This window comes from Saprolegnia diclina, assembly GCF_000281045.1.
Source record: "Saprolegnia diclina VS20 unplaced genomic scaffold supercont1.196, whole genome shotgun sequence".
In the NCBI taxonomy this organism is placed as follows: domain Eukaryota; phylum Oomycota; class Saprolegniomycetes; order Saprolegniales; family Saprolegniaceae; genus Saprolegnia; species Saprolegnia diclina.
The window spans coordinates 1-25,134 of record NW_008246263.1 but is presented as its reverse complement, the minus strand read 5'-3'; the positions used below and the strand labels follow the sequence as shown (position 1 = coordinate 25,134).

Below are 25,134 nucleotides of genomic sequence, written 5' to 3'. Positions count from 1 at the left end.
GTCGCGAAATTCCTCTCGTGACCGTTCGCTCGTGCTCGATTGCAGGGACCTTGAAACGGCGCCGATGGACGACGACGCTCTCGTCAATTTGGATGAATCCCTTGGGAATTATTCCCTTGAATTGGATGCTGCGCGGACAGCGCGCAATGCACTTGCGATGGGGACGCTGGACGCGATCGCGGCTCGGCGCGTGCACCAGGCCACAGCGACCGACGACGCGATGTGGGCGACCAAGGTGCAATGTGCGTGGCGACGACACGTCGCCAAGAAGGTGTACGTGGACCTCTTGTGGGCGCAGTACCAAGTCGAAGAGGCACAGCGCCAAGCGGTGATCCGCCAGCACGTGGCCGACACGACGCGACTGCTTCAGACGTACCATGTTCATGGCCAAAGCTCGACCAACGAATGAGCCGTGTAGTCTCGACCTCCAAGAACAGCTTGCGAATGCGCAGTACTTGGCCAAACTGCGGCAGAACCACCTACACCGGTACTACGACTCGGCGCGTTGCGTCGTACTCTGCAGCGCCATGGCTAGGGTCGCGTACTCGATTCAGCGCACATATCGGGCGCACGCACGGCGCAAGCTAACGCTCAAGCGGGCAGCCACTGTTCCCGCCAACCTCGGTCGCTGAGCCCGATGCTGGTCCGAGCTTAGCAGGAGCCTACCAAAACGAAACAAGCCCGTTCGATCGAGGTAGTCGTGTAGCTGCACGAGAATACATGCGCGAGGTTGTGCGCTCGCATGCCCAGCGTTGGGTATCCCGGGCTTCCTCACGCATTGGCCCAAGCGCTCCAGTACTGTATGCACTTGTTCAGTCGTCTTCACGACGGACGACGGCCGTGGAGCAGGATCGGCACCATTGTCCACCCAGAAGTAGAGCTCGAGGGAACGGTTGCCCTTGCTCCCTGGGCCTCCACCTTGCAGCTGCTGCAGTTTACTGTCGTCGGGTTGCCACTCTCGCATTACTACGTCGCTACACTGGTCCTCGCTGACGTCACCGTGTCTAGTCGTCCGCGATCGTCCACATCGCCAGCTACGTATACAGCCCTGGCTGTGTGCCCCACGCACCCCGTCAAGATGGGTGCCACTCTAAGGATGTGCTCGTGTGGTTTTCACGTGTGTTTTGAATTGCCCACGCGTGCGCCACGTCAGAAACTTGGTTTTTGTAGAGGTCTATTTTACACATGCGAAACCCCACGTTTCCGACCATGTGGCAATTGGCACTTCAAGTTGCCAAAGATCGCGACTCGAATCTCGGATTACGTGGACAAAACCCCAAGTCACTTTGCACATGCCATTTGCCATTTTTCCCATTAGACCAAGGTCACGTCGATGCTCGGCCGCCGCCGCATCCACGCCTGAAGCGTCGGAAGCTCCCACGTGCCGTCGACCCACACGTTGGCGCTCTTCTTGGAGAGAGCAAGGCGGCGGAGCTTCGCCGCGAGGTTGAAGACGACAAAGAGCCCCGACGCGGAGAGTGGTACGTTGATCAGCGACAGCGCTTCGATCGCTTGGTTTGCGCGCAGGACGAGCGCGAGTTGCACCTCCATGTCGGCGACGTCCCAGCCCTCGAGCGAGAGCTCGGTGATCGCGAGCTTGGTGTGGACGATCTCGTGGGCGGTCAATTGCCGGCACCACGCGCACCGAAGCACGCGCAGCGATGGCAAGGCAAACCCGAGCGTGCGCAGCTTGGCGCAGCCCGCGAGGTCCAGCTGCCGAAGCGAGACGCACGACGTCAAGGGCGCGACCGACGTGAGCTCTGTGCAGTAGGCGAGCGAGAGCGACGTCAGCGCCCCGAGGAGCGGCGCGATGGCTGCCAAGAAGGCGTCTGTCACGAGGCGGTGGCTCGCGCGGAACGAAAGATGCTCCAGGCCTTTCGCATGTCGAAGGAAGAAGGCGACGCGCGCCGCGTCCGTGGGTGAGCAGCTCTGGAACACCACGTTTTTCAGTTGCGCAGCGTAGGCGAGCACCGTCGCACGGAGGCTACGGCTCACGAGCGCCACGTGCAAGGCGTCGGCCGTCGGGCCGAGCGAGGCCAGTACGACGAGGCCGACATCCCGGGGCAAGGCGGCCAACATGGTTTCTGAGTTGGCGCTGGATCGAGAAGGCGCCTCTTCGGCCTCGCACCAATCGCAGCGCTTGGGAGCAAGATCGCCTGCGCCCGAGCCCGCGATTGGCCTGCCGTTGGCCAATGAGTCGCCTCAGACTCTGAGAGCTCCAACACGGTTGCTTGCTTCTACATCCTGGCTACTTGCATGTCCTCCTCTGCTTGCGCACTGCACGTAGCAATGGCGATGGAGCAGCAATGGCAGTGAGCAATGGCAGTGTAGTACTGTAGCTGCAGCTTGTTGGTTGACAACCCTTCAACGTGGCGCAGGTGACGCTGGTGCCAACGCCTTGGAAAGGCTACCATCGAAGGCGGTCAAGGTCGGACGTTCCTCGTAAGGTAATACGGTACGCTGACGACCGACAGGCTGTTTCGAAAGAGCCCATTACAGCTGGTACCCGCATCGGAAGAAGGATGTGGAGCGATTGGCGGGCCCCAGGCCGCACGAAAGCGCTGGTTCTCGTGGCGTGGGCCTTTACCGGGCGCGACGCCGGCAATTCCGCGCCATTTTCGCCCGGAGGACGCCCGTACACCTCGGTGGACCTTGCCCAAGTGACTCATCGGTCGATCTGCGTCGCCTGGCGCTGCAACGTCGGTCTCCGGGTCGCCACGGCCGCCACACCCCGCGCCTCTCGGAGCTCCAGCCGCGGGGCGCCAGCTCCGTTCGCGAGCTCTAGGCTCAAAATGCATATTTTTCGTTTGGGTGCCGCGCTGCACGCGCACTGATTGGCTAAAAAGCCGCTGGCCTCTTGCGTGTCGCAGCTGCGCCTCGGAGCTGAGATCGCTGGCTCTGCGGGCGCGCTCCGCGATGGCGTCGGGGCGCCCCGCGCGGCCCGACCTCTGTATCGGCGCTACGGGGCCATTTGGCGCCGGCGCCCCGGGGTAATCCCCACTATGGCGACCGGCGAGCAAAAGGCGCGCGGTAGCGAGGCCGTGGCGGCGACAGAAGCCGCGGAGAAGGGCGTCGGCGATGGTGGGCGACGGCGGCCAGCCATTTAAGCGACGCCACCTGCTGCGCCGCATGGGGTGGCCCAGAACAAGACGGGCGGCACGAGCACGGGCGTGGTTGGCAAGCGCTCATTGGTGCAAACGGCGTCTCACTCTGGCGACGCGGCGTCGTCATCGGTCTTGGCAATTGTATGCTGACGAAGCAGCTGGCGACATTGCTCTTGTGTGAGTGGCCAAACCGATTTGAATATCAAGTTGAACCGAGAGTGGCGACTCGGCAGCAGCTGGCGACGGCTTGCGCCGTGTCTCACGCATGGCTTCTTCGCGGGGCGCCCCTCGAGGTGCAAGCAAAGATGGCAAGACGGAGCTCATTTACGATCTTGACAAGCACCAATATGAACTGTTCACCGATGACCAAGCCGACCAACTCGCCGATCGCTGTCGAGGCCTTTGACGTCGACATCCTCTACGACGAGTACCTCAGCCCCGACAATGCGGTCGACTTTGACTTTGACTTTGACTTCATCGCGCCGGTCGCCAAGCCCACCGCCAAGGCCGCCACGTCGACGTCGGCGCTGCTCACGAACCCGGCGACCGCGCTCTTGCTGCAGAAGCCGATCAAGTCGCTGACGCGCGAAGAGAAGATTGCGCGCCGCCGCGCGCAGATCGCCAAGTCGGCACAGAAGCACCGTCTCCGCATCCGCGAAGAGATGGAGTCGCTCCAGGAAGAGCTTGTCGCGCTCGAAGCCAAGCTCGCGGCGCACCAAGCGTCGGACGCGACTACGTGGAAGACCAAGGCCGCGAACGCGCTCGAGATGCGCCAGGTCTCGGAGGCCATGAACGCGTCGCTGCGGCAGTCGCTCAGCGAAACGACGCTCTGCGTCCACCACTGGACGACCTTTATGCCCAACGTCCACGCCGTCGTGGGCACGGACGCGACGCTTCAGCACCTTGTCTAGCGCCGCCTCCTCCACCGCTGCTACCGACGACGACGACAACAGGTCCATCCTCCCGGCAGCACGCCCTCCGTGTAGTCTCTGTCTCCATGATCATATTTATTACCTCTCTTTACCCACGACGACGAGACCCTACTCCAGCATGAGGCGGCGGCAATGGAACTGGGATCATCACGGCGCGGCCTGGTATGAGCCGCGCCCACCCGACCCACCGCGATCAAGCCAAGCTTCCGAGAACGAGAACCAGTACGAGAACCAGAACGAGTACCAGAACCAGAACCAGTACGCTGCACTTGGCGCCTAATGCGCCGCTAATGCACCCTGTCATCCGTGCGGGCCATGACACTTGTCATGGTCCGCGTCCGTGTCTTGTGTTTGCCGACGAGAGAACGAGCAATAGAAATGGCAACCTACCGACGCCCATCAAGGGCCGTCGGAGAGATCGAGAAGAAGATGCCTGCCAGGTGGATGTATCATAGCCGAGCTCGACTTCATGGCAGTCGGTGCACAATGGTCGAGGAGCAAGTGCTGCCCGCGATTCTTACAAGCCCACGACGTGACATGCGAGGAAGCGCAGTGACATGATGAATCGTCCAAGTCGGTGGCTCCGGCGCTGCAAGCAAGACCGGTCGTCTCAAGTGTGTTTGATGTATCCATGGCATCAAGCCGCAGGCGGTCTGTGCCATATTGGCGAACGAACCATTCCATCATAATGGGATATGTACTGGATGATGCTTATGCTTAGGCCGACTCGAGCAACAGCTCTTGGCGACGTGCTTGGCCAGCGTACGGGCCGAGGGCGAAGAACGTGTCGAGGTCCGTGCGCTGCTGCTTGCCTACACCGTCCTCATCATCGCATTTGTTCCGCACTGGACCACAAGCGTAAGTACCGAGAAGTGCCTTGTGCGGCGACGCAAGGATCCCGTCGACGAGGGCAAACTTCCACTCGCGCGTCGTCTTGGTCGGTTCCGTGGACCGGTCCAGGAGGTACTCGACGAACCCACCGTAGGCCAGAAGCGTCTGCAGTCCCCACGGGTGACCTACATATTGTCACCGTCGAGTCGGATTCTTCTCGAGACAGCTTCTATGCAACCTTGGGCGACCACGGCTTGGAGGAGCGTGTACACTGCAATTCGAATGGCATCGAACGGCTGGCGGAGGCAGTCCATCAAAAGATGCATCGTCGAGGGCCGGCCGCCGCCGAGGGCGCGGAAGAGCGACTGGTGCAAGGTCCAAATCGTTGCCGTCTCGTCCGGCACCACTGTCGTCGAGAGAGTCGTCGGGCGCGCGAGGATCGTTGCGAGTGCCATGAAGCAGTTGGACTTGACCTCGAGGACGGTCGAGTGCGCCGACTCGAGAAAGAGCGCGATCAGCGTCTTGTGCTGCAGCAACAGCCCGAGCTCTAAATCGGATTGATACATTGATATGATACTTTGAAACAAATACCGTTTTCCGACGCCGACGCAAAGGCCGCAGCGGCGTCCATGGCCGCAATCTTCTGCAGCGCGTCACCGACTTGGAATGAGTACTCGATCGCGGCAAGGAACGCCTTGGAGAGCGACGCGTCGGCCCAGTTCCACGATGACACCCCGATGGCGGCGGCTTTGGTCGAAAATTGGCCAATCAGACGGAGCGCGGCGCCACCAATGAGCGGGTCTACGCACCGACTCTAGCCACAAGACAGTACATGGACGGACCTTGGACGGTGCGGATCAAGTGCGTCAGGACATCTGCATGATCAATGTTAAACTATAGCACGTGGCGAAGGCGTACCCGACTGGAAGACGAGCACGAGACCGGCTTTGGTGTTGCAAAGCACCGGAATGATATCAAGAATGTTGAGCTGGAAGAGTGCGTCCTTGGACTGAACTCCGTCGAGAATCTGCGTCAGAGTATACATGAGCAATGGGAGGATGGCATATATGGGGTCGGGACCGGCTGGAGGAGGCCGCGGCCAAAGCTCTCGTGCATGACGTCGTCGTCGACGCTCGCGAGTTTGGCGATCGTCTCGAGCAAGCGAACGTACTCGACCGAGTTGCCGCGCGAGAGCCTATCGCAGTCGCCATGATCCTTGTGTTGCGATATGTGTGTTTGTGGACGCGTACACTGGCAAGTGCTCTTGCAGCAGCTCGGAGAGAAGGCGGAGGATCGCATGGTAGATGCCGGTCGCCGGCAACGACACGAGCTGCAAGAAGCATGAGCCAACGAATAGTCGTGCGGCATGGCGTACCTTGAACAAGAGGTCCGACGCTTTGCGTGCAACACCCGGATCGTCGTCGAGAATGCAGCTGCAGACAGCGTGCAACAACGCCTCGTCGCTCTACACAGGAGGCGTGAGCGGGACCACAGGTTGGATGCACTTACCACACGGTCATGAAACTGCGGCAAAAGCTGGTGGTCGAGCATGTCTAGCGTCAACTTGCGGGCCGAAAGCTCCGTGTGGCTAACGCCGGCCAGCAAGAAGGGCCCCATCTCCTCTTGAAAGAGAATGTCGGCGCCAAGGGGCGAGCGAAAGATGCGCTCGAGGCATTGGCACACGAGCTTGACCTACGCGCGCAGCGTCAATATGCCACGCTCGGGGAACGAGCGGACCTGCTTCGTCTCGCCCGCGTCGCTCGCGGCCTGGAGGCACTGGAAGATGGCTGGGATCGGGACTTGCGCAATGAAGTCGCGCACGAGCTCGCGCTCAAGGGCGCTATCGCGGTTGCCGGCGGTGGCCACCGACCGCGCCTGGAAGGTGCTAAGGGCAGTCCACGCTTCGTCCATCGCAGCTTCTCGAAAATGAAATCCTTCGGCCAGTTGCATTCGGCACCGCCACGCAGATGTCGTTGTTTTCGGCATGGCAATGCCGCAAATACGGCGTGATCTCGTGGCAGATGCCGTATATAATATCGGTGGCAGCTTCAATCGGTGCGTTTTAGATTTTCGTGGTCAGACCGACAGCCATGGCGAAGCGGAAGCGGTCGATGAAGGACGCGCCGGCACCGGCGCCGAAGAAGGGCAAGGGAAAGGCTGCCGTGAAGCCTGCGCCCAAGCCGGCGGCCAACGACAGCGAGGAGGACGAGGTCGAGATGGACTTTGAAGAGCTCGTGGCCGCCGGCGCTGCGTTGCAAAAGCTCGGCGCCGTCGACGCGGCCGCCGAGACGTTCGCCAAGGCGCTCGCAATGCAGCCGGACGACGTCGATGTCATGAGCTCGCTCGCGCATTCGTACGAAGCCTGCGGTGAGAAGGTCAAGGCCATTGCACTCCACGAAAAAGTGGTCGCCCGCGTCCCGACCAACGCACCCACGTGGTTTGCACTCGGTGCCTTGTACCAAGACGTCGAGAAGCTCGAGAAGGCGATTGGCGCGTTCCGCAAGGTCATTGCCCTCGACGACGTCAACGCGTCTGTGGCCTTTGCAGCGCTTGCCAACGTCTACGGCGAACAAGGCGATATCGACGGTGCCGTTGGCGTCTTCGAGTCGGCCGTCGCCAAGGACCCGACCAACGCCAAGTACCAGTACAACCTCGCGACGATGCTTGTGGCCCGCGGGACCAAGGTTGACCAGAAGAAGGCGATCGCTGCGTACGAGACGGCGCTGTCGCTCGAGACGAACCGCCAGCGCGATATTTACGACGACTTGGCCGCGCTCTACGATAGCATGGGCAACACGACCAAGGCGGCCCACGCACGCGAGATGATGGCCAAGTGCCCCGAACCCAAAGACGAAGACGAGCAAGTTGATGCGAACGACGACGATGACGACTATGATGACGACGATGACGACGATGACGACGATGAGAAAGACGAGGATGACGATGAGTCGAGTTAGGATAAGAGCGGAATGTGAAATTGCTTGTTGCCAATCGTGACGGCGACCGCGTCACAGTCGATGAGCACCATCGGTGGCGGGGTTATCTCGATCGCGACCTCGGCCTCGACTGAGGGCACGAAGGGCGTGGAGGCGACGCTGACATGCGGAATCGGGTCCTACATGGTTGCTGAGGCAACTCGCTTTTGACGAAGGTACGGTATACGCTGTAGTAGGGCGGAAGGTCGAACTGGCGCATGCAGCGATCGACGCACGCAATGATATGACAAATCTACCACGAGGCATACAGCCTCTCACATGCGTCGTCTCGGCGCGTACCTCGGGCTTGCCGCGGACCAAGGGCGTCGCTGCAAACAGGCGCGTCTTCTCATCGTTGACGAGGATCCGGTGACCTTGGAGCACCACGCGCGTCCTACATGCTTCGGTTTGAGATTGCATTCGACGACGTTGTAGTGTGGAAGGAGACCGCTTGCGGTACTTGAGAGCGACGCGCAAAGCCTGGACGAAGGGCTCGATTTGCTCGTAGCGCAGCACAAACGTGCGCGAGAGGCTCAAGTGCAGCGAGCTCGAGTCCTGATCGCCATCGCCATCGTTGCCCTTTGCACCCTTGGACCGCGGGTCGCCGAGCGGTACGAGACCGAGGGTATGCTTCGGGTATGCGGCGTCCGCCATGGTCATGGCAAAGGTCTTCATGGCCTCCATGGCCGGCGTCAGCGGCACTATGTGCAGGGATGGCATCGTGGAATATGTAACATGTCTATATACCGGCAAAGTAGACATACGATGGCCAGTTGCCATCCACATGCGCAAACGTCCGTGTCCATGCGATCGGCGGTGCCACGCGCTGCCGCTTCGCTGGCGCCTCGTCCTCGTCCGACGACGACGACGACTCGCTGTACGCGACCAGCGCCATCTCGCGGTATCCGGACAATTCGATCTTATGGCCGGATACGATAACGTTATCTTCAGAGCAGCAGCAAGCTCTTATGGTCGCCCCACTCAACCTCTTATGTCCGCACGAAGCAGAACGCCAGGAAGGAATCGTGCTGGCGATAGGTCGCGTCGACCGGCCATGTCTTTGCTTGGGGAGTTGAGATTGCACTTGCATTTTGGCGCCAAAGCCACGTGTACATACCGGTTGTCCATCTGGCCTTTTACGGTACCGACCACTACTGTACAAGAAGTTAGTAGTACTACTAGTACATCCTGACGCTGGTTCGGTCAGTCGCTGCCGACTAGCTACTGCCCTGGCTGAATCGACCGAGAGAACGTCCTGCTATACTACAGTGTAGTCCGTCTTCAATCCAGCGCCGCGGAAGCTGTAAATAGTGTTGGTAATGCGGCGGATGCCGAATGGAGAAGCCTATTTTAGGACAAGTCCTAAAAAAGTGACTGACTGCGTGGTGTCAACTAGGAAAAAAGAAACCAAAACGCCCCGGAATCCCATACTAGAATCCCTACAAAACCAAACAGCCGGGGAGCATGGGTACGTGGCCATGGGCCGCCAGCATGGAGGAAGAGCGCTCAAGACGATGGCTGCATGTAGGGGACGAACTCTACCCGATCAACCTCTTGACCGAGGAGATGCGCACGGACGAGACCGAGACGCGGATCCGCAGCATGCGCCGGCTCCGCACGGTCGCCCAGGCGCTGGGCCCAGACCGCACGCGCTCCGAGCTGCTGCCGTTCCTGTCCCGTATGACCATGTAGACGTCGAGCGCGATCATGATGCGTCCTGCCTTGTAGAGTCGACGGACGATGAAGACGAAGTCCTCGTCGCGATGGCCGAAGAGCTCGGCGAATTCGTCGACTTGGTCGGCGGCCCCAACAGCGCGTCGGTGCTGCTTGGCCCACTCGAGGTGCTGGCGACCGTCGAAGAAACGGTCGTCCGTGACAAGGTACACCACGCTCGTGCACGCGACTGGCATCTCATGCTCGTTCGCAGGCTGTCGCGTCGATCCAAAAGGTCCTCGAAGTGGTCACGGACGCCGGCGAACTTGCCTTGCCGCTGGTCAAGCGCTTGACCGAAGGCGACTGGTTCACGTCGCGCGTCTCGGCCTGCTGGCTCTTCCCTGTCGCGTACACCAAGGTGGACGCGTCGAGCAAGAAGGAGCTCCGCGAGTACGTCCATCTTATTGCATCTCACCTTGCACATGTCTAACGCGCCTTTAGCCTCTACACGACGCTTTGCGGCGATGACACGCCCATGGTCCGCCGTGCGGCTGCGTTGAACATTGGCGTACGTTCCTCCTCCATACGATGGTCGAGCTGGTGTTGATGGCGGCGCGTAGAAATTTGGCGCCAAGATGGAGAAGGATATCTTTGTGAGCACGATCCTGCCGCTCTTCAAGGTCCTTACGGGCGACGACCAAGACAGCGTCCGCCTCTTGGCGATTGAGAACTGCGCGTCGATCGCCAAGCTCCTCAACGAAGACGAGAACACGCAGCACGTGCTGCCCGTCGCGCGCTCGTCGTGCGAAGACCGTTCGTGGCGCGTGCGCTTTAGCATCGCCAAGGACTTCTTCCCCGTACGACCATTCTCTTGTACATGGCAGACGGAGGCTCATACCAAGGTAGCTGGCCGAAGCCATGGGCGCGAGCATCGCGGAAGGCGAGCTCCTCCACCACTTTGTGCAGCTCATCCAGGACGCCGAAGCCGAAGTCCGCGCCGCGGCCGCCAAGAACATCTCGGGTTTTGCGAGCTTGATCAAGTTTAGCACGTTCATGGCCGAGGTCTTTCCCCAGATCCAGCCGCTCTCGCAGGATGTCGCTCCGAACGTCCGCAGTACGCGCCTTGCATACGTAGTCCCTGGATAGCTCACCGCAGCGTAGCGGCCGTCTCGATCGTGTGCATGGAAATCGCCCCCAAGCTCGGCGAGGATGTGACCAAGTCGTCGCTCGTCCCGATCATGCTCCAGTTCCTCCGCGACGACGTGGTCGACGTCCGACTGAACGTCCTGAAGCGCATGAGCGCCGTGTCGCCGTGGATGCACTCGTTTGAAGGCACGCTCTTGCCCGCGATCACGGACCTCTCCAAGGACTTGCAGTGGCGCGTCCGCGAAGCGGTCATCCTTGCACTGCCGTCGCTTGTGAGTTCGTTGGTAGGACGCACGCGACACGTATCGATGTATCTCATCGGGTGGGTTAGGGTGCGACGTACTTTCAGGAGCACCTCCTCGAGATGTTCCTCAACGCATTCCAAGACATGGTCAGTGAAGTCCGTTTGAGCACGACCAAGATCCTCCAGGAGATCCTCCACGTCGTCGGCAGCGACTACATCCTCGAGAGCATCTTGCCCAAGCTCGCGCAAATCTACGACAGCTCGATCATCTACCAAGAGCGTGTCAACGTCTTCCACGCCCTCACGGTGTGTATTCCTGCATCCGCATCCATCTCATGCTGGCGTAGCAATTGGCGTGCGACAAGACGTCGCCGGACCTGATAGGAGAGATGACGACGCTGTCGATCCGTGGCGCGAACGACAAGATCCCGAACGTCCGGTTTACGGTCACCAACACGCTCCAAGTCTTAGGGAAGCACACGGACAACCCGGCGTTGACGGGCCAGATCAAGTCGTGCTTGGCGCACCTCCAGACAGATACGGACCCGGATGTGAAATATTTCGCCTCGGCCGCGCTCGAGAGCGTCTCGGCGTAGACTGCACCGATAACGACAACCCGATGCATGCATTTTCCATGTACATAACTTAGCGCCACACCTTGACGACGCCGTCCCGCGCGCTCGACACCACCATCGGGCCGTTGACATCGACGAGCTTGAGGTCCAAAATGCAGTCGTTGTGCGCCGGCGACGGCGGGATCGGGCCGCGCCGTTCGAGCGCAGGGTTGGGCGCGACGCCGTCGGCCGTGCTGTCGCCAAAGTACGACGACGCGTCTTGGCACAGGTGGATCGTCGGCGGGTCCATCTTGCTCCACACGAGCTCGGCTTTCGTGACCTTGTCATCGCCCTTGAGCTTCCACCACCCATGCGGCGCGTCTTGGCTGTCGTAGAACGACGAGGCGTCGCCGCCGCAGACGGTCAGCGACTTTTTGGGGTTGCGGAGGTCCCAGAACCGAATGCGTCGGTCTTCGCCGGCCGTGAGGAGCGAGTACTCGGACGGCGTCACGATCGCGCGCACGGTCGGCTCTTCGGTCGACGTCGTCGTCGCAATCTCGTCGAGCGCCTGCGTAAAGTTCTGCGGCCCGAGGACGCTCGCGAGTACGTCCTTGGCTCGGCTCGGCACTTGGACGTGGTGCAACGTCGGGCACGCGTCGGCCTCCGAGAGCTGCACTTGGGTGTGCAGCGTGCGAAACACGCCCCGGCACGCGCCAATGCTCAGGTCAAACACCGCGACCTCCGAGTCGCCGGCGGCCACGTACACGAGCGGCGAGTTGCGCGCGCTGTCCGGTCGGCTGGCCACAATGTAGCATGGCTCGAGGCGCTGGATCGCGTGGAAGGACGAGTGGCGCCACACGCGAATGAGCAAGTGGTAGCGCAGATCCCAGAGGCAAATGTACCCGCGGCTCGTGCCCACAGCAAGCCACGTCGCATCTAGTGATGCGATCAGCATGATCCAGACAAGACTCGAGACGCACCGGACGAGTGCGTCATGCACGTCATATGGCCAAGCTCGACGCTCACTTGCAGTTTCCACGCCTGCCGACGGAAGCGCAGGTCCCACCTAAGCTTGCATTATGAGACAAACATTTCGAGCTACTATCCATCGTACCCGTAGATGGCGCCGCTCCGCGTGCCGTAGACGAGAAGGGACTCGGTCATGTTGTTCATGTAGTCGAGGACGACGACCGCGTCGTGGGGCACGTGCATGTCGCGAAGCGGCACGGTCTGGAGCGCGCCGGTCGAGCTCATACGCTCGACGCGCACGACGTGGACGGTCCCGTTGCTCGAGCTCGTCGCGAGCGAGTGCGAGTTTTCACAGACGACCATGTCGGTGAGCACACCGCCTTGCGCGTCGTACGTGCCGCGACTGCCTTGGTTGATGCTGTGCGCGAGGCTGCGCACCGACCAGAGCTTGACCGTCCCGTCGCTCGACGCCGACGCCAAGAACGAACTGTCCTGCGCGACGCCGAGTCGGTGCACAGGCCCCGTGTGCTCGGTGAGCTCGGCCGCCAAAACGCTTTCACGCGGTCGCCAATTGCGAAACATCTCGGCCGCAGTCGACGCGGCCGATGGCACAATCGGTCCAATCATCGCCGACGCCGGCGTGCCCAACGCCGACGACGGCGTCGGCGGCAACGACGGTGTCGACGACGGTGTCGGTGGCGCACTCGACGGCAGTGCATTCACCGGCAACGACAATGGCGCTGCATTCGTCATCGCATGCGAATAAACCGCGCCTTCGTTCGTGCGGAGCGGGCCCATGTCGAGCGGCAGCGGCGGAATGTCGAGCGCCGTCAGCCGCGCAAGGAGCTTGTGCGAGTGAAACAGCGCCGGGTCGTGCACGTGGTCGTGCTGCAACACTTTTGTGCGCGTCGCCGACTCGTCGTACACGCTTTGGTACGCGTCGGTCGCAAGGCTCCCGGTCTGGAGGCCGTAGAGGCGGATAATGTGCGCCAAGGGCATGCTCTCCCACTTGATGAGACCGGCCTCGCGGTCCTTCTTGGAGCTCTGCTTGAGGACCGCGCTAAACGGCTTGAGCGGCAGCGGCACGGTCAGCGCGACCTTCATGCTCGGGACGCGCAGCGAATGCAGTGACGACTTGGGAATCTTGCGCGTGAATGGGACAAACGGCGCGTCCGACCCGTTGTAGCGCGCACTTTGCTCCGAGTGCGTGAGCTGGATCTTGCTGCGCATGTGCATCGACGCCATCGCAATGTACTGGTGCATGAGCCCGAGCCGGACGCCTTCGTCTGTCGCACTCGACCCGATATAGTACCGCTCGTAGCGTGCGATCGCTTGGGCGCTCGTCGACTTTTTCAAGTCGTTGGTCCCGTGGGGGTTGTACCCGTCGAGCGAGTCTTCGCTGTTGAACTTGATGCGGCGCGCCGGCGTGATCGAGCTCTCGAGGTGAAAACTCTCGTCGCCACTCTCGGCCTTGCTCATACTCGTCTCGTCGTCCGTGTCGTCGGCTGCTGCGTCGTGCAACAAGAGGCGCGGGCCATTCCGCGCCATGAGCGCCGCGTCAAAGGCTTCGCGCGAGACGTGCGGCCGGAGCGCGTCCCGCAACACGAGCGCCACGTCGTCGTCCTTGCACAGCCGCACCTTCTTGCGCAGATACGGGTGCAGGCGCGGCACCAAAAACACATTGCGGTCGACAACGTCCATCTCTTTGGCGATCGCAGCGAGAAGCTTGAGGATCGCGCTGCGCACCCACCAGCCCGGATGCAGAAGCAGCGGCGCCGTGAGCTTGGCCTTCTCGAGCAGCGCCGTGCGCTGAAACATGTCGAGCGCGCAGAGGTTCGCGAGGCAGAGGAGCGCGCGCGCAATCACGAGCTCCTGAATGTCGATGAGCGCTTGCTCAATGCACGGCAGAATGTACAGTTCGACCGACACATGCCCGACAAACGAGCACACGCCCGTGATGAACTCAAAGAACGTCGCGCGGAGCTGCCAGTCGCGGTCGTTAAGGAACGTAATGAGCTGCGGCAAGACCACGTCCAGCGTGCGCTCGCGGCCAAAAAAGATGCACAGGCGCGTAATGTCGTGCAAGAGCGCGCGCTTGACGAGGCTCGAACTGGCCTTTTGGTCGGGCGCCGCGATCTGAATCACAAAGCGCGAGACCAGCAGATGCAGCCGGTTGAGCTCGTCGTCAAACGTCGAGAACGTTGCGTCGCCGTTCTTGCCGTCCTTGGTCTTGCTCTTGGTCTGCCGCGTCGACTCGAGCGACGTAGCGTTCGCGGAATTCGCATGCAGCGCGCGCATCTTGAGCGTGCACGAGATCTCGAGGAAGCGCCGCGCCGACTCGGCGAGCGACGGAAGGCACTCGGCAAACGCGATGCGGACCATTTCTTCGGCGTCCGACGGGAACGACTGCAGCGCCGGCAAAATGTACTGCGGGAAGATCGCTGCGTCCGAGAGCGGAAAGATCTTGACGAGCGAGAGGAGCGACGTGACGCAGCGAATGGCTTCGGCGCGCACGGCCGCACACGCATCGTCGAGGACCTCCATGACGAATGGCACGAGCCGCTGGAGCCGGACTTCGTCGTCGGCAAACGCGCCAAGGCGCGTAATGAGCTGCAGGGCAGTGAGCTTGGACTGGGGCACACCGCAGTGCCGGACACTCGAGCAGAGCAGTGAGAGGATAATCATAATGCCGTTTTGGTGCGATGGCAAGTGCGGTGGCCGGGTCGAGACGTCCGAGGCCGGCAACACGTCGCCGTCGTCGACGCCACTGACCGACGCCTCTTCTTCGCGAATCGGAGGGCTGGGCTTGATCGACGCCTTCTTCATACGCTTGAGCGTCTCGTGCTTGCGCTTGGCGTACACGCTAAACTTGGCCTGCGTCAACAAGAGCGTCTCGGCCACGTGCTCCGACTCGTCCGTCGGCGGCGGGCCGTCCACCGGGTGCTCCATCTCACTGTACATGCGCTGGGCAACGTCGTCCGTGAAGTGCGACCGGTCCGACCCGTACCCTTCCTTGAGCCGGTGCGTAAAGAACGCCTCGCCCTCCTTGTCGTCGACGCCGACGAGCTCGCGCACGATGCGGCCATAGTACTTGCACACGAGCCGAATCCGAGCGTCCGGCAGCTTCCCGCCCCGCGAGAGCACGAGCGACATGAAGCGGAAGAGGAACGCGTCAAAGTACGCCGGAAAGATCGACTGCGTGTACTGGAGGCGGTACGCAGCTGCCGACGACCGCTGGCGCGGGTCGCGCTGCAGCATGTGGCGCAGCATTTCGGCGAGCGCGGGGTCGGTCTCTTGGAGCTTTCGGATTGTTGCGAGCGCGGTCATGTCACCGGTCCGATACCGCAACAGCGTCGGGAGGTCAAAGAGCGGCTTGCCGCCGTTGAAGAGCTCGGCGATGACGCAGCCGGTCGCAAAGATGTCCATCGACTCGTGGAGCGTGCCCTTGGGCGTCGCGGTGGACGAGGGCGTCGACGGCATCGAGGACGGCGTCGCGCGGGCCATGTTGACGTGCTTGTCAAACTCCTCGACGCTAATGTCGCTGTCGGCGAGGCGCGAGAGCACGTCGCGATGCGAGCCGTAAAAGCGCTCGGGCGCGACCGAGCACGACCGGCGGGACGCGTCGCTCGCACAGAAATAGTAGTAGTACTCGGCCGGGTCGTCCTCGGGCATGTACGTGGGCTTGAACGGCGCAAAGTCTGTGAGGAAGATCCAGTTCCAGCTCGTGACCATGACGTTTTCCTGCTTGATGTCGCCGTGGCAGATCCCGCGCGAGTGGCACTGCTCGAGCGCCTTGAGCAGCTGGAACGTGATCCACTTCTTCTCAATGTCGCAGAGGAAGGGCCGCGTGCAGATGCGGTCGTAGAGGTTCGCGACAAAGTACTGCCGCACGAGGAAGGCCGCGTTCACTTTGGTGCTGAGCTGGAAATGGGCGTACGGCACGATGTTGGGCGTCGCCTCCATGACGCCAAAGGCCGCTTGCAGCTGCGCGAGCTGGACGCGCGCGGCCTCGAGCGACTCGGACGTGTCGTAGCGCCGGTAGAGCTTGACGACGACGACGCCCTCTTCGCACTTGCACTGGACCGTCTTGAGGAACTTGCCGTCGCCGAGGAGGTTGCTGAAGACGAGGTTCATGTTGCTGCTCGGGAACTTGTACTCCATGAGGAGCGTCCGGCACTGCGACGCCGTGTCCAGCTGGCTCGCGTTCGCCGGGACCGCCCGGGGCGCTGCGTTCCCCATGCGACCTGTTGTGTAATGCGACCGTGCTTGCTCGATTTAATGCAAGAATCAATGGCACATACATTTATCCACATAAAGAGGCATAATTATATTCCACGTCATGACCGCCGCTGATTGGCCCGTTACCCGACACGTGCGATCCCGCCGGAGAAGCGAGCGAGGCAACGACGACGACCGGGCGCGACGACGCCCGACGACGAGGTTCGCCGCCGCCAGGCTGCACGACGCCTTGCGTAGAGGTAGCGACCGACTGTAGCAAGACATTGACCGCGAGAGATGCGACAAGAACGATAGACAAGGTGGTAATTAAGGCCATGCATTTTTATCTGGACAAAGAGAGGCTAGGCGGCGCAGCCCTTGCCGCCAGCGATACGGAGGCACGCTGTCGACTCGAAGATCGACAAGAGGTTGGTCAAGATCGACCATGCGAGACAGAGAAACGCCGTCGAGAAGGCGATCACAGCGGCGACTTGGCTCGACCCGCCATGGCGTCGAAGGGCCTGCGCCTCAGCCTTCTGGCGCGGCAAGAGCCACAGCGTCGCATTGCTCAAGAGGCGTACGCTGTACATGATCACAAACGTGTAGGCGACTTGGCGGCGCACGTACGGCGTGTCTTTGGCAATGTCATCTTGGAACGCGTCAAAGTACCCGTCGACCATCTTGGAGAGACTCGAAGCGAACGGCTGCGCGAGGTTCGAGACTGTCGTTAGAAGGCCGTACGTGGTGCCTTCAAAGCCGACTTCAGCAACCTCCACCGTCACGTAGCCCGAGACGACAAACCGGACGCCTTGGGGGATGTTGCCAAGGACCGGCGCGCCGAGGTAAAACCACTGGTTGCGGAGTACGTCAAAGATGGTGAGGAAGCTCACGGTCGCATCGAGCACCACCATGGAGACTGTCGTCACGAGAATCAGCGTGCGCCAGCTCACGTTCAAAAAGTACGTCTTCGTCAAGTAGAGCGAGAGCGTCAAGAGGGCATTCGCGAGGACCACAAACGCCGCACTGTTGAGCGGCTGGACCCGCGCCCAGTCGCGCTGCACCACGTTCGATGGCGTCGCTTCAAAGTCAAAGAGAAGCGCGTTAAGGAACGAAAACGCCATGATCTGCCAGATCGCGCGCTTTTGCGCAAGGCGCCACATGGTCTTGCAGCGACTGACAAAGGGTTCGCCCACGACTTGCTCTTCCTTTGGGAAAAACAGCGTCGCGGGTATGCCCAGCGCCGCGCCGCACGCTGCGAGCACCATCATGTGGTTGAACGAGAGCGACCAGTTGAAGCTGCCGCCGTACGCGCGTCCGTTGAAGCAAAAGCCGACGACCGCCGACGCCAATGTTGTGGTCGCATACCGCACCATGTACACCGTGGTCTGCGTCGTGCCGCGGACGTGCGACGTCTCGCGCTGCGCAAACTCGACGACGACCGCGTCGCAGGCCACGTCGGCAATCACGTAGCCAAAGCTAGCCAGCATCATGAGGAGGATGTACTTGGCCCCTTCGTTCGGTGCATTCTTATTGAGGACAACACGGGCGCTTGCGTTCGACGTGCGCTGGAGCTCGCCGGGCACATAGTACGGCGCGCCGACGGGTAGCAGTGCCATGATCAAGAGGAAGAGCACGCAGAGACTCCAGCCAAAGAGGATGTAGGGCCGGCGGCGGTAGCCGCAAATCGGAAACGAGTCCGAGACAATGCCAATGACCATCTTGAACGACCAGGGCAAGCCGACAAGGACCGTCGCGGCCGTCGACTGGTACCCGTCCATGTTGAGGTACAAGCTCATGAACGGGTAGATGGTGCTGGGGAAGATGCCGAGCACGAGGCCGACGCATCCGTAGTTGAGGAGCAGCCCAATGTTCTCGCGCGCATACAGGTTGGGCGACCCGCCCTTGCGCAGCGCGTCGACTTGGACCGCGCCGGCCTCGAGCGCGCTATCGTCGTCGTCCGAGCTCTCGTCAAAGGTGGCGTCCGTGTCGGCGACGCTGCAGAGCGGCGAGGGCAGCAGCGCCTTGGTCTCGGCGCCGTCGACCTCGCGCAGGTCGGATGGAGACGTCTCCTGCACGAGGGCTTCTTCTTCGTCGGCCTTGAGCTCATGCGCCGGGCGGTGGCGGACCTCGGGGGCGCTCGTCTCGTCCATGGCGACGTGGCGCGGACTCGCAAACTGGCCAACGTTCGTTGAGGCAATCTGACAACGTTCGGGTTCGTGGATCTCGCCCAGGTCGGCCTTTGTTTTGCATATTTTAACGATTGTATAAAGCCATAAACTGAAAAGCATTGAAAAAGCAAGTATAGTGTATGCATATTCGAGGCGGACATGGAACAACAGATGGTTTGGTTCGAAAATGGTGTGGTGGTAATGGCAAGATACTTTTAGTGTTATCTGGGATCCAGCATTGCAATCGCGCTAGGAGCATCGAGCAAGCTCCAGGCGCGCGCAGCACCGGCTTTGGACTCTCCTTAAGCTCTTTGCCTACTTCTTTGAGACCTCTCAGATATCGTTCGATGGCCGCCATCTGCTGAACGCAAGAATATAAGATATAAAAAGCGAGCATCTTTGAAATCGTTAAATAAGCCTCCCGATCCTGGCGCCATCACTCTCTGCCACGACAATCCGCTACGGTCGCCGCAGGTATGCTGCATGGTGGACTACCCGCGCTCCAGCTGCACGAAGAAGCCGTGCTCGACGTCGCAAGCTGCGAACAACCCGTGAAGAAGGAGCTTGACGAGGGTCCGACGACCGCGCTGCGCCTCGGCGGACCCATCGACCTGTACGCACGCGAGAACATCGGCCTGCTCATGAACTACGCCGCCGTCGGTCTCGTCCATGGCACGTTTCCCAGCACGATCTACCCGTTCCTCAGCATGTATCTCAACATGGACGGCTTCCAGGTGGCCGGCGCGGCCGCGCTCATCGCGCTCCCCTGGTCGTTCAAGATGCTCATCGGCGTCACGTCCGACAGCCTCCCGATCCGCGGCCGTCGTCGCCAGCCGTACATCGTGCTCGGCTGGAGCCTCTGCCTGCTCTTCCTCCTGTTCATGGCAGCGACGCCGGTCCACGCGCCGTACTACGCACCCGGCGAGATCCAGCGCACCACCAACGCGTCGCTGCGGGTCGTCGCGAACGTCCACGCATCGGGCCAGGGCATCACATACGTGGTGCTCATGATGCTCGCGAGCTTTGGGTACGTCATGGCCGACGTGGCGTGCGACGCGGTCGTCGTCGAGTGTGCGCAGCGCGAAGAAGAGGCTGTCCGTGGCCGCACGCAGACCACCATCTACACGGTATCATGGCCACCAGCACGTTGACTTCAATGAAAACTAGGTGCGCTACGCGTTCCAGACCTTCGCATCGGGCATTGCCGGTCTCACACTCAACGGTCCGTCGTACGGCGGGAGCTTCAACTGGGGTCTCTCGTTCAACAACCTCATGGCGCTCACGAGCCTCGCGACGCTCGTCGGGCTCACGGGCGCGCTTCTCTGCTTCCCCGCCGAGACGCCGTCGCCGCCTCTGGCATTTGGCGCGCGCTGCCGGGACCTCTGGCGGCTCGCGCAGACCCGTGCGATCTGGCAGCTCATGGCCTTCTCGTTTCTAAACGCGATGCTGTTTGATTTTGAGGCCGTCCCGTCGCTCGTGGTCCAGCGCGACTGGGCGCGTGTCCAGCCGCTCAACGCCGCCATCTTCAATGTCGTCTCGCTCCTCCTCATGACAATGGCACTCGTCTACACGAAGAAGCACCTCTTGCAGGCCGATTGGCGAGTTCTCATGGCGGTCACAACCTGCTCTGTCGTGGCGCTCGATGCGACCGTGAGCTTCCTCACCATCTTTGACGTACTCCGCAACCAGTGGTTTTACCTCGGCGCGCCGGTCCTTGGCAATATCCCCCAAGGCGTCCGGTTCGTTGTGGCGACATATGCTGCGGTGGAGGTTGCCGAGGTCGGCTTGGAGGGCACCACGTACGGCCTTCTAACGACCGTCTCGAACCTCGCGCAGCCGTTCGCTTCGAGTCTCTCCAAGATGGTCGACGGGTACTTTGACGCGTTCCAAGATGACATTGCCAAGGACACGCCGTACGTGCGCCGCCAAGTCGCCTACACGTTTGTGATCATGTACAGCGTACGCCTCTTGAGCAATGCGACGCTGTGGCTCTTGCCGCGCCAGAAGGCCGAGGCGCAGGCCCTTCGACGCCATGGCGGGTCGAGCCAAGTCGCCGCGGTGATCGCCTTCACCTTGTATGTCGTCTGCCTCGTTTGGGCTGTCACCACCAACGTGCTCTCGATATTGCCAGCCACCGCGTGCTTGCGTATCGCTGGCGGCGACGGATGCGACCCGTGAGCCAATACGGGCAGTCCAAGCACACAACACGCGGACCCGTCGGCAGTTCAAGTCCTGGGAAGCGCAGGCCGTACACCAACTTGGCGCCGTCATCAATTATTCGTAGACAAAACTGGTAACAAAACTCAGACCGCAAAATGTCGGGCAGGTCGGTCCCACATCAAAGCACCGCATCTTCAAGTCCCACAGCCCTATTCCTCGTGTAACCCTAGCCCTGCAGCGCTACACTCGCCGTGCACAAACAAAGCAACTGTCGCGCCGTGTTATTTTAGTAACATATATGTATAGGTCTTGAGATATCCTTGGGTCCTTGCTGTCGTTCCTGGTACTACGCTCGTGCCGATCCGAATGGTATGATTCATCGTAACGACTGAGCTAATATTTGGGGTCCAAACGCGTCGAAACTTTAAAGACACACAATTCCCGCAGTTCTCCTCCAATGACGATGGGACTTGGTGTTTTCTAGTCTCCAACGTGTCTACTATCTTGGTGCCAAATTTCAGCCATCCCATTTTTAATCGCGGTTTGGCCTCAAATCCTCCACACGAGGCGGCTGAGGTGTGGCGCGCATCCTTTATCCGTACATATCGGCTTATCCGGATTTGCTTCCGTTACATTGGCCCCGAGCAAGGGTCAACAGAGGAACATCTCTCGGTGATAATGACTACGGCCGACGCGTGCCTACGACTCTACTCGGCTGCATCTCCATCGTGCACCGTAATCGAGTCTTTTTCATTATGCTCCAGACTGTTTTTGCTACCGACGAGCTACTGCATGGCGTCGTCTTGGTCACTTACCTAGCCCTGACATGCCCATTCGAGGTCGCGTTCGTTGATCGGTGTTGAGACGCTGACTGCCAAACTACATCTGCTGACATTAGTAGTTGCACTACCATGCTAGCGTTGACAGCTCGGACCGAAGCCAAAGCAAGACTTTGAGTGGACGGCGTATGGAATGAAGCCGGGATGTAAGCAAAGAAACGTCAAATGATCGAGCCAACGACGAGGATCTCCGGATATCATGTAGAACAGACAATATGTACACGTAGTGTTCAGTCCAAACGACGTGCTCACACTTTGAGACGCAGCGGGAGACCAATCGAAGCATGGCGGGCGTTTATCCGAACGATTATTTTTATCCGGAGGGTTGCCGCCCGCTTGCAGATCATTTTGCGATCTTGCAGGCCATGCAGCGCACGACGAAGATGCTGACGCGCGCCGAGATCGCAACAAAAGGCCCGCGCCCACCGCGAGGCCAGCACCATGTTCCACGCCCGAAGTTGTGTGTTATACCCTTGGCATGTGAGGTATCTACCGGTACTAGACCGAGATCTCCATCGTATACAAGCAGCCCAACATCATTATCCATGATGCATCGGTCGACATGATCAGCTTGACGCTACCTCACGAGAGAATGAGTCGGAACTTGACGGCGCGGTCGGGATGCGAGATGTAGTCGATGAGCGTTTGAATAAAGTTGCTCGTCTTGCGCTGCCACTTGAGGAACGGGTTGGTGTCCTTCATTTGCGCGATCGCAATGATGGCCGTGACAAACTCTTGGTAGATGAACTGGCCTTCGTTCAAGTCGTCTTGGCACGCGTTGAAGACGACGAGGTTCATACTCGACGGGAAAAAGACCGCGTCGTTCAGGCCAAAGTCGACAATGAAACTTTCGAATTCGCCAAAATTCATCTTCCACGCCTCCATGTCGGCCACGTCCTGGCGGCAATAGTACAAATAGAGCCGTCGCAGCAAGTTGCGGTGCCGGTTCAATAGGCGCTGGAGCTCGGGCGCCGCGACTTGGCGACGGAACGTGATCGAGAGGTTTTGGCAAATGTTGGGCAGTAGGTACCGCGTGCAGAGGTCTTCGAGCAAGATCGCGATGCGCTCGGGCTGAAGGAGCTGCAACTTGGACTGCTTTCGATCTATGAATGGTCGCTCGACCGCGTGCTTCTCAGTCGCGAGGCGGATCATGAGCTCGATGAAGCTCGTCGCAAGGAGCCGATCGGTCTCCTGCTGCCGACTCACGACCGCCGAGAACACCAATGTCATGTGCACGATCGTAAAATGACTCGAGCCGAGACCGACGTCGTGCATGAGCTCCTCAAACCCGTCGAGGGTGATGCCGCTGAGGCTGTTGCACACGAGCGAGTACGACCGGTACACGTCGTTGAGCTGCCACGCGTAGCGCTGGAGGACGCTGTCGATCGCCGTGCACTCGTTGGTCTGGATGCAGTGGTCAGGGAAGAGGTCTCGGATGCGCGCCGGGTCAATGTGCGAAAAGTTCGTCATGAAGTCCGACGACGGCGCCGTGTACAGCGCTGCGTTGAACACCTGGTGGCCCGTGACCGCATCGGGAATCGCTAGAATCCCTTTCGCGATCAAAATGAGCTCGTCCGACCGTGCGAGCTCGGCAATGTAAAAGTGGTCGCCGCCAGCGCCGCTCCCCGGCTCAAAATTGCGCGACCGAAAGCCTCGAGCGGCGCCGACACGCCAGCACACGTGCATGAGGTGCCGAAGCAGATTGAGCGACAGGAGTGGGTCCGTTTCAGTCTGGTCGTGCACGCTCAGTGCTTTGACGAGCCGCTGCTTGATTTGCATGACGTGCTTGGCGACAAAGGGGTTCGAGTCGCCTTCGCACGCCACGTAGATGCTTGCGACGTGCGTGTCCCAGACGTACTGCAGTGCGGCGTGGGCCGACGTTTTTTCTTCGGTCGAAATCGAAATTTCCGTAAACGGCGCGGGCAGCGAGACAAAGTCGGGGCGGAACCACCCGAGGGACGTGGCCGTGTACACAAACGCTTCGTACGTGATGCCGTGCGAGTAGAAGCGGCGCGTCGAGAGCACCTTGAGCGTCATTTCCGTCATTTGTCCAAACGACAAGTGCGAATCGACGCGCGCGAGCACGACAGCAAACTGGATCGTGGTCAAGACGGCGGTCTTGCGGGCGTCGGTGGCCGACCCGCGGCGGCGCTTGGTGGGCTTGCGCGACTTTTTCCGAGGCTTTGGGAGCTCGCTGGCCTTGCGCCGCGCTTTTGTGGCTTCGGTTTGACGCGACTCGACGGCTTCGAGCGCCTTTTGGCGCGCTTCGAGCGCAACCGCTTCGTCGTGCACTTGGTTGAAGAGGAGGCGCACCGACTCAAAGAACCAGTCTTTCTGCTTCTTGTACATGAGGATGAGCGCGTACAAGAATATGTCGAGCGGGTAGCAGTCGTCGCCGTGCAGCTGCACAGTGAACACGTCGAGGAGGTCGTGGAACTCGCCGAGGTAGATCGGTCCCCGGGCTGTTGTGTGCTCGAAAAGCCGCTGGCAGTCGTACATGGCGTCGAGCGACGGGTGGCGCTGGAGCGACTTGGTGGTGGACGACAAGTGATTCGCAAACCCACAGGTCCGGAACCGCAGCGTTCGAAAGAGCGTCCGCGTGAGGAGCTGCGCTTTGAATCTGGAAATGTAGTGGGGATGGATTTCTGGTCGCGTATCGAGCTCGGCGCCAATCTGGACCTGGTCCATCGACTGGATAAGCCAGACGTAAAAGTCGAGTACTTCGTCCGAGTGGGCGCCGTCGACGCATTCGGCAAACATGCGCACCTCGCCGTACACGGACCGGAGACGGTAGATCAAATCGAGAAACGCAATCGCTTCCTATGTTGCCACGTCATATAAATAGATTGACACATTGAAACTTTGATACCTTTTGCGCCAAAGCGGGATCGAGAAACGTTGCAAAGTGGTGCCCGACGACAATCTCGACGAGCGTCTCGCGCGGCTCGTGTGCGATCGACGCGCACTCGTCGAGAAGCCGCTTGCGCTCAAAGATGTCCAATATTGTCTTACGTACAAAGACGAGGTCGGGCGGCGCTGCGCTTTGCGTCAGGACTCGGACCGCGCTCACCTCGACGTGACCATGCAGCTTGAGCTTGGATACGGCGGTCGCCACGTTGGCGAGGACCTCGGCGTTGGGCGTCTGCCGGAGCGCCGCTGGTGGATTCGGCGGCGCCGGCAGCGTGTAGTTGAGCATACTCAACAGACGCTTGGCTGGGTCCTTGGACATGAGCGTCTCGAACGAGATGTCGGGCAAATCGGCTTCGTCGACTTCGTCGCTGTCGTCGTCGAGCACGTATGCGGTCATGATCGCAATCTCTTGGGGCGTCGGGAGCACGCCG

General features: G+C 60.6%; 11 protein-coding genes across 12 annotated transcripts; 5 read left to right on the top strand and 6 right to left on the bottom strand.

Moving 5' to 3' along the window:
• Positions 1–2: 2 nt before the first annotated feature.
• On the top strand, positions 3–787 carry SDRG_17101 (hypothetical protein). Its single transcript, XM_008623336.1, has 3 exons — positions 3–372; positions 419–487; positions 536–787. The coding sequence occupies exons 1-3, from the start codon at positions 65–67 to the stop codon at positions 630–632; spliced, it is 474 nt and encodes a 157-aa protein (XP_008621558.1). The 5' UTR covers positions 3–64; the 3' UTR covers positions 633–787.
• A 494-nt stretch (positions 788–1,281) lies between these two features.
• On the bottom strand, positions 1,282–2,197 carry SDRG_17100 (hypothetical protein). Its single transcript, XM_008623335.1, has one exon. The coding sequence runs from the start codon at positions 2,077–2,079 to the stop codon at positions 1,315–1,317; it is 765 nt and encodes a 254-aa protein (XP_008621557.1). The 5' UTR covers positions 2,080–2,197; the 3' UTR covers positions 1,282–1,314.
• A 1,254-nt stretch (positions 2,198–3,451) lies between these two features.
• Positions 3,452–4,015, top strand: SDRG_17099 (hypothetical protein; the record flags this gene model as incomplete). Its single annotated transcript, XM_008623334.1, has 1 exon — positions 3,452–4,015. The coding sequence occupies one exon, from the start codon at positions 3,452–3,454 to the stop codon at positions 4,013–4,015; it is 564 nt and encodes a 187-aa protein (XP_008621556.1).
• Positions 4,016–4,753: 738 nt separating this feature from the next.
• On the bottom strand, positions 4,754–6,778 carry SDRG_17098 (hypothetical protein; the record flags this gene model as incomplete). Its single annotated transcript, XM_008623333.1, has 11 exons — positions 4,754–4,848; positions 4,903–5,052; positions 5,106–5,414; positions 5,459–5,668; positions 5,710–5,742; positions 5,786–5,894; positions 5,948–6,062; positions 6,118–6,197; positions 6,243–6,332; positions 6,377–6,559; positions 6,605–6,778. 11 exons carry the CDS (start codon positions 6,776–6,778, stop codon positions 4,754–4,756), a joined length of 1,548 nt encoding a protein of 515 aa, XP_008621555.1.
• A 179-nt stretch (positions 6,779–6,957) lies between these two features.
• SDRG_17097 (hypothetical protein) lies at positions 6,958–7,808 on the top strand (the record flags this gene model as incomplete). Its single annotated transcript, XM_008623332.1, has 2 exons — positions 6,958–7,700; positions 7,799–7,808. The coding sequence occupies 2 exons, from the start codon at positions 6,958–6,960 to the stop codon at positions 7,806–7,808; spliced, it is 753 nt and encodes a 250-aa protein (XP_008621554.1).
• A 12-nt stretch (positions 7,809–7,820) lies between these two features.
• Positions 7,821–8,737, bottom strand: SDRG_17096 (hypothetical protein; the record flags this gene model as incomplete). Its single annotated transcript, XM_008623331.1, has 5 exons — positions 7,821–7,982; positions 8,030–8,095; positions 8,143–8,236; positions 8,291–8,543; positions 8,590–8,737. The coding sequence occupies 5 exons, from the start codon at positions 8,735–8,737 to the stop codon at positions 7,821–7,823; spliced, it is 723 nt and encodes a 240-aa protein (XP_008621553.1).
• Positions 8,738–9,243: 506 nt separating this feature from the next.
• On the top strand, positions 9,244–11,520 carry SDRG_17095 (hypothetical protein). The gene is made up of 10 exons (XM_008623330.1): positions 9,244–9,310; positions 9,371–9,520; positions 9,571–9,722; positions 9,770–9,945; positions 9,997–10,063; positions 10,116–10,352; positions 10,402–10,609; positions 10,657–10,925; positions 10,973–11,191; positions 11,233–11,520. Exons 1-10 carry the CDS (start codon positions 9,307–9,309, stop codon positions 11,479–11,481), a joined length of 1,731 nt encoding a protein of 576 aa, XP_008621552.1. The 5' UTR covers positions 9,244–9,306; the 3' UTR covers positions 11,482–11,520.
• Positions 11,337–16,678, bottom strand: SDRG_17094 (VPS15 protein kinase). Its single transcript, XM_008623329.1, has 3 exons — positions 12,554–16,678; positions 12,420–12,505; positions 11,337–12,375 (listed from the first exon to the last, which is right to left on the bottom strand). Exons 1-3 carry the CDS (start codon positions 16,645–16,647, stop codon positions 11,531–11,533), a joined length of 5,025 nt encoding a protein of 1,674 aa, XP_008621551.1. The 5' UTR covers positions 16,648–16,678; the 3' UTR covers positions 11,337–11,530.
• Positions 16,679–16,694: 16 nt separating this feature from the next.
• SDRG_17093 (hypothetical protein) lies at positions 16,695–18,814 on the bottom strand. Its single transcript, XM_008623328.1, has one exon. The coding sequence runs from the start codon at positions 18,774–18,776 to the stop codon at positions 16,989–16,991; it is 1,788 nt and encodes a 595-aa protein (XP_008621550.1). The 5' UTR covers positions 18,777–18,814; the 3' UTR covers positions 16,695–16,988.
• Positions 18,815–19,216: 402 nt separating this feature from the next.
• On the top strand, positions 19,217–21,274 carry SDRG_17092. 2 transcript variants are annotated; one of them, XM_008623327.1, is made up of 2 exons: positions 19,217–19,921; positions 19,980–21,274. In XM_008623327.1, exons 1-2 carry the CDS (start codon positions 19,271–19,273, stop codon positions 20,970–20,972), a joined length of 1,644 nt encoding a protein of 547 aa, XP_008621549.1. In that variant the 5' UTR covers positions 19,217–19,270; the 3' UTR covers positions 20,973–21,274. The 2 variants fall into 2 exon arrangements, with proteins under 2 accessions (XP_008621549.1, XP_008621548.1); XM_008623326.1 differs by having other exon boundaries at positions 19,962–21,274.
• A 965-nt stretch (positions 21,275–22,239) lies between these two features.
• On the bottom strand, positions 22,240–25,134 carry SDRG_17091 (hypothetical protein). The gene is made up of 2 exons (XM_008623325.1): positions 24,663–25,134; positions 22,240–24,613 (listed from the first exon to the last, which is right to left on the bottom strand). Exons 1-2 carry the CDS (start codon positions 25,098–25,100, stop codon positions 22,376–22,378), a joined length of 2,676 nt encoding a protein of 891 aa, XP_008621547.1. The 5' UTR covers positions 25,101–25,134; the 3' UTR covers positions 22,240–22,375.